The sequence below is a fragment of the Aedes albopictus genome, chromosome 2 (genome assembly GCF_035046485.1).
Source record: "Aedes albopictus strain Foshan chromosome 2, AalbF5, whole genome shotgun sequence".
NCBI classification, from domain to species: domain Eukaryota; kingdom Metazoa; phylum Arthropoda; class Insecta; order Diptera; family Culicidae; genus Aedes; species Aedes albopictus.
Genome location: NC_085137.1, coordinates 342,393,821 through 342,408,197, shown reverse-complemented (window position 1 = coordinate 342,408,197; position 14,377 = coordinate 342,393,821). Strand labels below are relative to the sequence as shown.

General features: G+C 42.7%; 1 protein-coding gene across 1 annotated transcript in view; it reads left to right on the top strand.

The window, feature by feature from the left end:
- The first annotated feature begins 11,298 nt into the window (after window positions 1–11,298).
- Window positions 11,299–14,377, top strand: part of LOC109431745 (uncharacterized) — a 42,124-nt gene continuing 39,045 nt past the window's right edge. The window contains exons 1-4 of the mRNA XM_029866080.2: window positions 11,299–11,672; window positions 11,740–11,901; window positions 11,954–12,767; window positions 12,828–12,946. Of these exons, the coding sequence (XP_029721940.2) occupies window positions 11,600–11,672; window positions 11,740–11,901; window positions 11,954–12,767; window positions 12,828–12,946 (1,168 nt within the window). The 5' untranslated portion in view covers window positions 11,299–11,599. The remainder of the gene's footprint in view (window positions 11,673–11,739; window positions 11,902–11,953; window positions 12,768–12,827; window positions 12,947–14,377) is intronic.

The following is a 14,377-nucleotide window of genomic DNA, read 5'->3' as shown; positions in this document are numbered from 1 at the left end:
CGAAAGCATCCAAGTGAACCATTTTAGTCGGGTTGCTATCCGACATCCTGATGACGTGACCCGCCCACCGTAGCCTCCCGATTTTCGCGGTATGGACGATGGTTGGTTCTCCCAGCAGCTGATGCAGCTCGTGGTTCATTCGCCTTCTCCAAGTCCCGTCTTCCATCTGCACTCCGCCGTAGATGGTACGCAACACCTTCCGTTCGAAAACTCCAAGGGCGCGTTGGTCCATGTTTCGTGCCCATAGAGGACGACCGGTCTAATCAACGTTTTGTAAATATTTAACTTCGTGTTACGGCGAACTTTATTCGATCGTAGAGTTCTGCGGAGTCCAAAGTAAGCACGATTTCCTGCCACAATGCGCCTCTGAATTTCTCTGCTGGTGTCGTTGTCGTCGGTCACCAGTGAGCCCAAGTACACGAATTCTTCAACCGCCTCGATTTCATCACCGTCGATATGAATTCGGGGTGGCGGACACGGTGATTCCTCCCTGGAGCCCTTTGCCATCATGTACTTTGTCTTCGACACATTAATGACTAATCCGATTCGCCTGGCTTCACTCTTTAGTCGGATGTCCATCGTCTCAAATTTACGAGCAATAATATCAATATCATCGGCGAAACCAAGCAGCTGAACGGACTTCGTGAAAATCGTCCCACTCGTGTTTATCCCCGCTCTTCTTATTACACCCTTCAAAGCAATGTTGAACAGCAAGCACGAAAGACCATCACCTTGCCGTAACCCTCTGCGAGATTCGAAGGGACTCGAGAGTGTCCCTGATACTCGAACTACGCACATCACTCGATCCATCGTCGCCTTGATCAACCGTATCAGTTTATCCGGGAATCCGTATTCGTGCATAATCTGCCATAGCTGTTCTCGATCGATTGTATCATACGCCGATTTGAAATCGATGAACAAGTGATGTGTGGGCACGTTGTATTCGCGGCATTTCTGCAACACCTGGCGGATGGCGAACATCAAATAACATCGAATACGGATTCCCGGATAAACTGATACGATTGATCAAGGCGACGATGGATCGAGTGATGTGCGTAGTTCGAGTATCAGGGACACTCTCGAGTCCCTTCGAATCTCGCAGAGGGTTACGGCAAGGTGATGGTCTTTCGTGCTTGCTGTTCAACATTGCTTTAGAGGGTGTAATTCGGAGAGCGGGGTACGATTTTCACGAAGTCGATTAATCATTAATCATTAATCATGATTAATTTTATGATTAATCATTAACGCTCTGGCCCCTCCCCGCTAAACGATGGTCGTCGTCATATTTGAATGATTCCTAACATGGAAAGCGCAGACATTAACAACCATGCGCCTTCATGTGTGTCTCAATTTGCTTGGAAACACTTTTTTTTTACTTATTCGTTTATTTGGAAGGCTCGGGCGCCACTTGGGCATAACAGAGCCGAAATCATCTTTACATTTTTATGTTGATTTTACATGTTGTTTCTAAATTTATACTGACATAATACTAGGTTAGTTTTGGGAGCCGAAGTACTCGCGGCTGTTTCGAGGTTAGGGACAACAAATATATAAAGTTGGAAAGGAGGGATTTAAGCAAGGTTGTTAATCGATAAATTATCGTTATCGGCGATAAAGTTAACGTCTGTTATCGTTTATCGTCGATAACGATAACGTCTTCAGGCGAAAACGTCATCGGCGATACAGTTAACTGTGGAAATTATCGACTCGATAACGTCTCCGAAAATTTTTCTTCACGATTTGAAACGTTGTTGACGCCGTCACTAGGGTTACTAGATTTATCGCAAAATTATCGAAGATACGTTGATCTTCGCGTTGATTTATCGTTTGATTATCGTTATCGAAAGGTTATCGAGCAACCTTTATCGTTATCGAGTTTGCGATGAGTTAACTGTCGATAATTTATCGGTTAACAACCTTGGATTTAAGGGACTAATACTAAATTACTTGCTATCTTATACTAAAAACCTTGATGGGACCGACTGTCCTGATCTGTAACGGGACTAAACAGAAAGGACTTTATCGGGAGACAACGACAAGAAGAGGACAAACGGAAAGGAGGGCAACGAAAGACAGGGAGCGAACAACAAAACCAAATTTCGGGCAACGAAAACAAGGAACGTACGAGATCAAATTCTGACATCAACACATTTCAAAAACTGGTAAATAAGATCCATGTACTCCAAATCAAGACCTGCCAACACTTCTCTAACGAGTTTCTGTTGTTTTCCTCGGACCCGGAGAGTTTCATACAGCTCAGATCTGACTTCACGATGCTCATCGCATCCCCACACGGCATGTTCGATATCCTGGTAATCCACGCCGCAGACACAGAGATTGCTTTCCGAGAGCCCAATACGGAAGGTATGTGCGTTTAACAAATAGTGGTTGGACATCAGCCGACACATTACACGAATGAAATCGCGGCCTAAATCCAACCCTTTGAACCATGGCTTCTTCGATACCTGCGGAATGATGGAGTGCAACCATCTACCCATCTCTAAGCACTCAATATTTGTCGTATTCCATTCAGGAAGTACGCTGAGTGCTTCATCCGTTTCATTGACCGAACAGCCTCCAGAGAACTTAGACTGTCGGTAAAAATGAAGTAGTGCTCAGGTGGAAGAGTTCGAATGTACTCTAAGGTGAAGTATATAGTCGCTAGCTCAGCAATATATACCGAACATGGCTTTTGAAGCATGAAGGTGGCGCTATGAAATTCGTTGTAGACACCGAATCCAGTCGAATCATCGGTTTTCGAACCATCTGTGAAGAACTGTCTGTCCCCGCTAACATGCCCGAACTTACTTGCAAATATCTGTGGAATACCTACGGAACGAAAAGATTCCGGAATACCGGTGATCTCATCCTTCATAGAGAGATCAAAATCCACTGAGGAGCTGTCGAAGTTTGAGAAGTTGTCACGATTGGTGTTAACCGGAGATGTGCTTACCTCCATCGTCATGTACCAGTAGTACACACTCATAAAACGAGTTTGAGGATTCTGTTCGAGCAGCTTTTCAAAGTTTTATATGACCAATGGATTCACAACCTCGCATCGGATGAGGAACCGGAACGACAACTCCGCAAAGCGGTCTGTCAGAGGCTGTACACCAGCGAGTACCTCTAAACTCGTAGTGTGAGTTGAGTTCATGTAACCTAACGCGATCCGAAGGCAACGGTACTGAACCCGTTGAAGCTTCAGCAAGTGTGTTTTCGCCGCGGATTGAAAACAAAAACTACCGTATTCTAAAACAGACAGAATGGTTGTTTGGTACAGCCTGATCAGATCTTCCAGATGCGCTCCCCACCATGTTCCGGTAATAGTTCGCATAAAGTTGATTCGCTTTTGGCACTTCTGTATCAGATACACAATGTGCTTCCCCCAGGTGCATTTGGAGTCGAACCAGATGCCAAGATATTGAGAAGACATGCTATGAGTGATTGCCTTACCCATCAGAACGAGCGGAAACTTTGCCGGTTTATGTTTTTTAGAAAAGACAACCATCTCAGTTTTCTCCGGAGAGAATTCGATACCCAGCTTGAGAGCCCAAGTAGACAAATTGTCCAAAATATCCTGTAGTGGTCCTTGCAGATCAACTGCTATTGATCCCGTTACAGAAAAAAACACAGTCATCCGCAAGCTGTCTTAACGTGCAATTTTCCATGAGACAATCATCTATGTCTCTAACATGAAAGTTGTAAAGAAGGGGGCTTAGACATGAACCCTGGGGGAGACCCATGTAGCTAATTCGTGAAACTGTCAAGTCGCCATGAGCAAAACTCATCTGCTTCGCAAACAGCAAATTATACAAAAAGTTGTTCAGAATTGGTGAAAGGCCACTTTCGTGTAGTTTGTCGGAAAGAACATCGACACAAACTTAATCAAAAGCCCCCTTAATATCCAAAAACACTGAGCCCATTTGCTGCTTTTGAGCAAAGGCAAGCTGAATTTCTGAAGCAAGCAGCGCAAGACAGTCGTTCGTTCCTTTGCCTCTGCGGAAACCAAATTGTGTATCTGACAACATGCCCCTCGATTCAACCCATTTGTCCAGTCGAAGAAGAACCCAGCCAACAAATTGATTCATTTAACTCTGCTACAACTGTGCTAAGTGAACTCTTATCCGTCCAAAACACATTGTATAAGATGCACCAAATATGCTCTATTCGCACAAATTTGGAGGCCATATACGTACATTTTGAGAATACCACTTTGAGTTATACAATTTCAGGCGAATTCATTTGGCATGAAATATAACTTCTCTTTATAACTTTACTCGGCAATATATACGATTTCATTTTCACATGTTGAAATATAAAAAAAGAGCTTGCAAGCTTTGATTTTCTGACCTGCAGCTTATTAATCAGATGCCCTACCACTGTGTCATTCATTGAATGTTGTAGGACGTGAAATTTAAGCATATATAAATAATTAGAAGTCTGGTCTGAATGGCTACAAGTATCCGTGTTGGGTGATAAAACTGTCCACTCAAACCCGGCCAACAAATTGGTTGCCATTACTCTATTTCGCTACTCGATTATGTGGATTTTTATTCGTTCAAAAGGGATTGAATAAAATGCTCAGATTTTTTCTATCAATATATGTTTTGGATGCAAAAACGTGCGTATTGACAATATAATTTGATATATATACAATTCTAGACGAAATCATTAGGCGTATTATATAATTTCATATATAACTTTGATTGGCGCTTTATATAATTCCTTTTTCACAAACAACATAACAACAACAAGTCGTGCCAGTCTCTTTGTCAAAAGTGTGAATGTAAGCAAAAAGGATAGTGAATATTGAAGCAAAGTGAAAAATAGGTTTAGGTGGATTCGTAAAATTATTTATTTGAAGTAATATCAGGCTGCAGGCAGTGAAGTTGAATGTATAAACCGTTCGTGGAGCGAGAGTAACATCACAAACGAAGATATGTCTGTAGTAACATCTACTAAGAAGAGCGCAGCTGCTGATCCGTGATACGGCTGGGTTCGTACTTGAACACAACTGCCCTTGGAGCTGCCAGTAGGACATTCAGGTATGTGAATGTAATAAAACTAGCCTGCATCTTTAATTATTTGAATTAAACGATGCACCTAGCGGAATATTTCCAAAAATACTTAATTTCCATCATCCCCGCACCATATAATTTTATTTTTACAAATATGACCCCATATGTAATCTCACGTTTAAGATTACAATGGAGTCGCAACAAGTGCATTTGAAGTTGTTGAAGAATGTCAACTTGAAATTGTATATTTGTAAACGCAAAGTTGAAATTACTAATGTTGCAAAATAAAATCGGATGAAATTGTGGGCTTGGTATACGATTTCACCCAAGCTGTTATTGCACCTTATATAATTGTAACTAAATGTGTTCATTAATACAACTTTAGATTAACATCCTTATATGACTTCTGGTTTGCTGGGAATCATCTTCTCCAACAACTTCCGTAGGCAAGACAACATCGCGATTGGATGGTACGAATTATGATCTGACGCGGGTTTCCCGGGTTTTTGAACAGCTATCACCCTCACTTGTCTCCAATCATCCGGAACGATGTTGTTATCCAGGAACTGATTGAACAAGTTCAACAAGCGCCTCTTAACGACGTCGTTTTTAAGCAAGTTGAACTTAATTCGATCCATTCCTGCAGCGGAATTGTTACATGAAAGAAGAGCAAGTGAGAATTCAACCATTAAAAACGGCCTATCCATGTCGTCCCTATCCTCGGAAACATCACGAATTATTCGCTCCACGGGTACGGAATCTGGACAAACTTTTTTTGCGAACTTGAGAATCCACCGAGGAGAGCTTTCTCGATCCTCGTTTACCGACGACGCGTTACGCATTCTTCTCCCGACGTTCCAAAGAGTTCTCATTGAAGTCTCGCGCGATAAACCCTCGACGAACCGACGCCAGTATCCGCTTTTCTTTGCCTTGACCAAGTTCTTAAACTTGCCTTCAAGGGCAGTGTACCGCTTAAAGTTTTCGACCGAACCGCGTTTCCGATACTCTTTGAACGCAGCGGATTTCTCACGATAGATTTCTGTACACTCGCTATCCCACCACGGATTGGGGGGTTTCCTACGAACCGAAGGACCTGGCACTGGCCGACGTTGTGCCTGAAGCGCGCTACTGATGATCAGTTCTGATAGAAACTGATACTCTTCTCGCGGTGGAAGGACTTCTACCGATTGCTCACCGTCGATAATTGCTTCCGCGTACTTCCCCCAGTCAATGTGATTCGTGAGGTCGTAGGAAATGTCGATAGATGGAGGTTGACGTGAACCATTGGAAATAGAAACAACGATCGGAAGGTGATCACTACCATGGGGATCCTGGATTACCTTCCATGTACACCCCAGCGATAATGAGCTCGAACAGATTGAGAGGTCTAATCGGCTGTCTCTAGGACTGCCATCTTTAGCTGGAGGTGCCACTCGCGTAACTTCTCCAGTGTTCAAAATTGTCATGTTGAAGTCGTCGCAGAGGTCATATATCAAAGTTGAACGGCTGTCATCGTACAGTTCCCCCCAGCCTGTAAAATGGGAGTTGAAATCTCCCATGAGCAGCCGTGGCTCAGGCATAACCGAGCAGATGTGGGCGAGATCCCTGCGAGATAGCACAGTTCTCGGTGGAAGATATATGGAGGCAACACTGAGGGTTTTACTTCGGATAGTCACCTCACATGCGACGGCTTCGATGCCTGTCATCGGTTGAAAATCGACTCTGTAAAATGAGTGCTGCTTTTCGATCCCTGAAAGCACCCCTCCGTACGAGTCGGACCGATCAAGACGGATTATGTTGAAATCGGAAAAAGGTACCCAGGTAACCAATAAGCATTTGAATAAGCCGCATTTTTGTTTTATATCTGCATTCGATCTGAAACTGCCGTATCATATCAGTTGGACTGCTAGACTGCCCTATATTAGCAATTGAAAAGCTACTTAAAATCTGTCAGCATTTATGTAGCATTTCAAATGCATGGTATGTTTTGGATAACAAGCAACATAACTGCTACCTACTTTATTGCCATAAAACTGCTAAATGAGACGAGTGATGCTAAACCCACAACACATTTCCACTTTCTAATTCACGTGCCCCTGCTGTAGAAGCCATTATCATTCGACCATTTATAGGTAGCCACAAAAAAAAACAATGGAAAACAACACAAATAAATTCCATGATTAGTTTCCTAGTAGGATGTTGGGGTCAACATGACCCAGACAGACACGCTGATCGTGCACTACGTTATCGAGGTGCGAGAAACCTAACCACTTAAGAAGATAATTATCAGCACATGCCGGGCCTAAAGCATATCTAACGAAGCAACTGCCGGTGCAATATTCAAGCCTCAAATAGATCAAAAAACCAACGGACATTATCCAATCATCTTTATCTTACCCTGTAGCGCGGTTCTGCATCATCGTCAACCAAAGAATCGAGGGATCAAATCTCAATTTCGCCGAAATCAGCAAAAAAACCAACAACATTTCAAAACGTGCCCCAAGTCTCAAAAAAATGCACAGGAGAGAGAGGATAAAAATAGAAGAGAGTGAAATCGTAAAATGAGCAGGGGAAAATATTTTTGTTTTTGTTTTTGATAATCTGGGGGATAGGAAATTTAAGCATTAAATCAGCTGTATATTGGGCCAAAACCTGCATTTAATTAGCACTTATGGCGCATATACGGCAAATAAGCATTTAATGACATGTTGTAAAAGCGCATATAGTGCCGAATTAATGCCATTTTAACTGCTTATTGGTTATCTGGGTAAGGTTACATCGGGTGTCAGCCATGTTTCGGATAACGCAAAAACATCGCATTGTAAATTGTTAATTAAAAATTTGAAAGCGTCTAATTTCGGTGTAATGCCACGACAGTTCCAGTGTAGCACAGAAATCATATCTTCGACCTCGGTGGTTAAATTAGCCATCGAAAGATACGAATGTCGCAAGGAGGGGCATTTTAGAAGCCAACTGCTTCAAAAGAGGAGACACACAAGGAAGAAGTGCTTTGACAATGCTCTTCACTGAGTCAGAAGCATTAAAGAAGTTAAGGACGATGTCTACGATGCCAGAAAGCGTAAACATCGGAGCACCAAGAGGTTGTTCCTGGTTCTCCGAATGCTGTCCCTCTGGCTGAGAAGTCGAAAAAATTGGAACATCTGGGATTTTTGATGTTCCCGGGAGCGAAGGAAAGTCTCGTTCATCTTGGATTTTGAATCCAGGAGGTGAACGTTTGGCGCCTTTCTTAACACTCCTAGAATTTGTCACGGTGGGTTGGGGGTCACTGCTAGGCAGATTCCGAGGTTTTTTGGTGGATCTCTGGAGCCTCATCCGTTTCCTCGTTTCACCCTTGAAAACAAAGGGAACCCCGTCCCCGACCTCAGAGTCAGAGCCTTGATCATCGAAAGATAAAGACGAGTAGATGTTACGCGATTCAACGGTCGGGGCAGCTTTTTTCAGCATTTCGGCGTAGCTTCGCCGTGATCGCTGCTGCAACGACCTTTTTTGATGTTTTTGTTCTGCTGTATGTACCTTGGGCAAGCAATCAGATCATGTGGACGGTCGCTATCACAATAAGGGGCTGTCCATAAACCACGTGGTCATTGGGGGGGGGATTGTTCGGCAAATGACCATTTTGTATGGACAAATAAAAATGTTTGTATGGACTAATGACCACGCGGGGGGGGGGGGGGGGGGGGGGTTGAAAAGTCCCAAAAAAATGACCACGTGGTTTATGGACAGCCCCTAACCACACTTGGGCGGCGTTTTACACGCACCGTCCACATGTCTCTCGCCGCATGTTGCACAGCGAGGTTTATTGCTGCAGTACTGGGCGGTGTGGCCCAGCTGCTTGCAATTGATGCAATTCGTTACCTTCGGTACATACAGCCTCACAGGTAGCCGAAGTTTGCCAATCACCAGCAGATCTGGTAATGCAGATCCGGAAAAGGTCACACAAAATTCTTCAGATGGTGTGTAAACCTTCTTCTCGCCCTCCTGGGATACCGAATGCAGTTGCCGGCAATCCAGTATCTGGACAGGAGGCAGAGAAGGGTTATGGAAACGACCACAGCCTTGCATGATCGTTTCGCAGGTCAAAGATGCGTCGGCGACCTTCTCCGAGATCTTTATCGACGCGCTTGGAAGGTAAACGAAGTACTCAAGTGTAAACAACTCGCAGGCCACAATCTCATTAGGGGCTGTCCATAAACCACGTGGTCATGAGGGGGGGGGGGGGTTCGGCCAATGACCATTTTGTATGGAGAAATAAAAATTTTTGTATGGACTAATGACCACGCGGGGGGGGGGGGGGGTTGAAAAGTCCCAAAAAAATTACCACGTGGTTTATGGACAGCCCCTTAGCATGTTTTCGGTCGCCTACTGTCACCCGAAGCTTAGCTGTACCGACCATGTCAATGGAGACAACGGAAGTATACCGCTTAGTCAGATCCTTGCTGATTTGAACGGTGTTCAAACTTTTGCCTTTGGGTCGGAAGAAAACAACATATGGCCCGCCAAAGTCGGGAGGGTAGGCCTTGAGGCGGGGGGATGTCGAAACGGATTTATTGTTGGTGTTTATTGGAGAAGCACCAGGGTGAAGGGAATCAAAGGGGTTAGCATTTATATCGCCTTGTTGGCTCGAGCAATCCGTTACCAATAACAAAGCTTCGTTGATGCGGTACGATGTATCCCCGCCATTATCATCATCGCCCATTGTGGCAGCTAACTACCACCACGGGGCACTCAAAAATCTTAAACTAACACTTATCACGGGGGCGAAATAATCAAAAAAAAAACAAGGGACAAAATTAACGCTACACGCAGAACTCGATGTACACAGCGGAACGAGTAACTTTCACGCAGCGACCGAAAAGACAAAAGAATTTTCACGCAGATTTGTGTAACACTGGATCAACACAAAAAATGTGCTGATCCGGTGTTACACAAATCTGCGTGAAAATTCTTTTGTCTTTTCGGTCGCTGCGTGAAAGTTACTCGTGTGCTGTGTTGTTTCATTTAAGGGTGTACAGGAAAAGCGAGAAAAAAACTGCTTATATACCAAATTAAATCTTATCAAAGAGTCAGAGGAGAGGGGGGAACAACGAGGGGTAACTTTATGTACTTACCTTTGTGCACTCTGTTTAGCCACAGGCTCGACGACGACAGGTCCAAGCGATCGGATCGCCCGCACTGGGAGGAGGCGAGCTGCTGCTGAGCTCCCGACGTTGGTGTGCGGCGGTTGAACTCTCTCTGCTCTTCTCTCGGTGGGCTGCTGCTGTCGACGACGATGAGCTTGGGTACTCACTGGAAGAAGCCGATCACGACCGCCCGAGCGGCGCGGTGTGCGGGGGGTGCTGCGCACGATAATCGGACAATGCGCCACGTGTTACGATGAAAACGAGAATTTCACTCGAATTAAACAAACTTTTGCGGTAAAAATTGTGGCCAAGCCAACCGCACGCGTCCCACTAGGGATAAATCACTGAAATACAAAATGTATGGAAAAATTTTCACCGATAGAATATTTTGAAACCTTCTGCAAATGAAAATGTAGCTTGAATACTGATGTTTTATGGAAAGAAACCCGATGTACATTCAGTTGTTATAATCTGCTGCTTCAGACATAGCGTGCGCCAGCTAGCAGTAGATGCGGTTTTGTTTTCTCGAATTGATTATGCGGTGGACATTATTCCCTGACATGTCGCGTATGTGAGGACGTAGGTATTCAATTTTTCGCGAGTGCATCGTTCGTAGCAAAACAAGAATAGGTCTGGTGATTGTAGCAATTTGTTTACCAAAACAAAGCCCCTAACAAATCATCCTTCCCGTATCCAAACTCCTAGTGATTACTCGTAGTAACGCAGAGAATTCCTCGGTTATTGGCCTAAGCGAGAATCACGTCATCACTTCCTTCCCTATCCTCAATTGACCTGCATTCGGACGCGGCCGGCGCTGGTATTGCTTTTTAAAAAAGTATTGGGATGCCAGAATTTACACAATGAAGAGAAGGTTAGTCCCAAGCATTATCTGTTGGTTCATTGTGTAAATGCAGCTGTCCTTGCAATAACAGAGGAGCAACCGCGGGAGGTCAATCATGCTCATGCTCATGCTCATGCTCACCATGGAGCACTTTCAATTTGCTATAGTTGCAACAACCTTTTGACGAATGCGAATTTAGTTGCTCGATACACAAACCATTGACTTTATCTCTAAGAGCATGACCATGCCCAAGCAGACGGGTGGTTAGGGGTTAACCCCTCCCCTCCTTTACCGATGTTGCTACACTAGGCGCCACTTCGCCTTTTGCCGAAATTAGGAAAAACCCCTCCCTTGACGCCTTTTCTGTGCACGGTCTCAAAGTTTCCTCTACGCATTTTCAGAAGGTCAAACACTATCAGTGAATAACTGTGAAAGCCCTAGCGTAAAATTTCGCTGATTCTTTTCATGCCCGGATGTAACGCTACAAAGAAGCAGCACAGCGAGCCTTTCGACAGTGTTTGAACAAAACCTAAGAGAGCTTACGCTTGGGTTCGCATTATGTGGCAGTGATTTGAAGTGTTCAGAACACCATCTGTACGATGAAACTGGAGCGGGGAATCCCCGTAGTGGGGTGGTTATTTTTGCTGTGCTTGAGATGTGTGCAATCCGAAGGTAATTTGAAGTGTCGTGTATTCTAAAATGTATAATCCTTTGAGTGACAATTAATCATTAATTTTAGTTTACAACGAATGGGGCATGGTGGTGGAACAAAACAAAGCGTTGGTAATGGACGGAGAGAAAGTGAAAGATCCATCGTCATATCCGTGGCACGTTGCCATCTATCGCCAGACTGCTTTACGTGGAGGTGGCTCAATTATTTCTGAAAGATATGTTTTAACAGGTTAGTAATACTAATGAATTAGCCATCAGTGTGAAAAATATCTGTTTTGCAGTGACGCATGTGACGTACTACGATGAACAGGAATTGCATCCGACTGATTTAACCGTAAAAGCTGGTTTAATTAATTTAAAGAAAATGGTTAAACCTTTGAATGTCACTGAAATCATTCGGTACCCAGGATATGATAAAACAACTCTACTGAATGACATATGCTTGTTAAAACTTGCTGATAAAATAATTTATAGCAATACCATTCGCCCTGTGAAGCTATGGTCCAATCCTGATAACATGGACTCTGAACGAATGAAAAAGCTTAAACAAACTGTTGTAGGGTTCGGCCTGACAAGAGACTCGAAGCATTCTGATGACTTAATCAAGGCTGATGTTAATCGCCGTGAAAATTCAGATTGCACCAAAAATGTAAAACAATTCAAACCGTTGTTGGACTTGAATAGAAGCTTCTGCGCCTTAGGTAAGGCTACAGTCTGTTCGGGAGACAGTGGTGGAGGATCAGCTTATTTTAGTGAAGGACGAAAAAGATACTACCTTACTGGGTTGGTTAGTCAGGGCGTAATGCAAGGAGAAACCTGCGCGCCAGCCAAGGAGGTACTGTACACCAAAATAGAATATTATAGCAAATGGATCGAGAAAAGTGCTATTCCAATGGAATACAACCTGTTGGGAATTTCTGACTGCAGTGCTTCTACGGAAAACGAAAAATCGCAACCTGTTCTCCAAGGCTTGGTGAATTTGAAATACGCCTTCAGGAAGTCACTTTTCATCAGCGATTGTCATGGAGTGCTAATAACGAGGAAACATGTGTTGACACAAGCAAGTTGTGTAGACAGTAACTCAATACGGAAACTGTATTCATATACTCAAATGAAGCAAAGAATTCGTTTCATCTGATTTCGCTTTATTTTTAGACACGCAGTTGCTGTTGGAAGCTCAGCCATCAACAGCCATTTCGAGCCATCTCAACAATACACCATCCAAGAGACGAAAGTGGATAATGAAATAGCAATCATAACATTGGCTAAAGAAGGTAAGACAAAACTTAATTGGAACATATTCACTTTCAAAAACAAAATGTTCAACCTACGAACATTACATGTTTTGTCAGCTGTTTGGGATTGTGTGAAGTTGATCTTCAGTACTGCCTATGATAGCATATCAGTCCCATATTTGCTGGGTTTCCTATTCATGTGGGACAATTATGTGATCATAGGTAGTGTATTACACGTTAAAAACGTTACACCTAAAATATGTAAGCTGTACTCATTCCAGACCACACCAAAAATGTGTTACAGGTACACATTCACAATAACAGCTCATACACTCTTCTAGATGCGAAATGTCGGTTGTTTGTTTCGTTTTCCAAGGTACTAGTTAACCTTTTGTGTTCCATTACCTGCAGAAGAGCTAAGCTTGTTCTTATGTTGAAATTTTCAGCTATTTCGACAAGAACAAAAACTGATATAATATCACTTTGAGCTATTCATGCGATACTCATTAGATTTTCGAATGACTCATTAAAATCACATTGAGCTATGACAGCAAAAAAATGTTCGATTTGAGATATGATTTAGATATTCTCGTCTACCCGGGTAACTATAAAATATATAAACATTGGGCCTAATAGAGTTTTGCATGGAAAATTAATTTCATTTTTTCCCTGTGAGAGAAAAGAGCGGCAGACGGATTTCGCGCCAACTCGAACAAATGTTGGCAGCACCCTCTCAGATTACAACGAAACTTTCTTGGTGTGTAGACCTTGCCCAGATAAGCCACTTTGCATACTCATTTTTCTAATTTTTTTCTCGACTGACTTTTGAAAAGGGCTAAACTTTTTTTTTATGGATTTTTTAAAAATGTTTTTAATCAAAAAATGACTACTCCTACAAAAAAGTGTTGTATGGGTGATTATAGTCAATTATAAGTCAAATTTTAAGAAAAAAATACTGAAAAAAATCCAAAATGAGCCCTACACTGAAAAAAATAATTTCTAAAAATTCAAAGTTGATGAAATTTTGTCTCAAGACAGGTAATTATGTTCCCTACCAACCGTCCATACATCACAAGATGGGCACTTTTAAGGAAAAAAAAGTTTTTCTAACAAAAACTTTTTCTTGTTCGAATGATTTTTTTTCAGTGTATTTTGTTATCAACAATAAAACCAGTGAAGGCCATAACAATCCCAGAATCCAATGAAACTCAATTTTCTAGGAGATTTTGTGTTATTTATTCAATCATTTGGAAGGGTTTTCCTATACATAAAAAACTTCAAAATATTACAAATGTATTTTCTTAGGAAATGTAATGTTTGATCGCAATATGTATTGAAGTGCACTTTTAAATATACAATTATTTATAATTATGAATTTTTCAAATCTATATATACAGGGTGACTGGTAATTCGTGTTACACCCGAAAGGAGGTGAAAGTAGATCATATTTGCAGCAAAAATTTTTTCTAC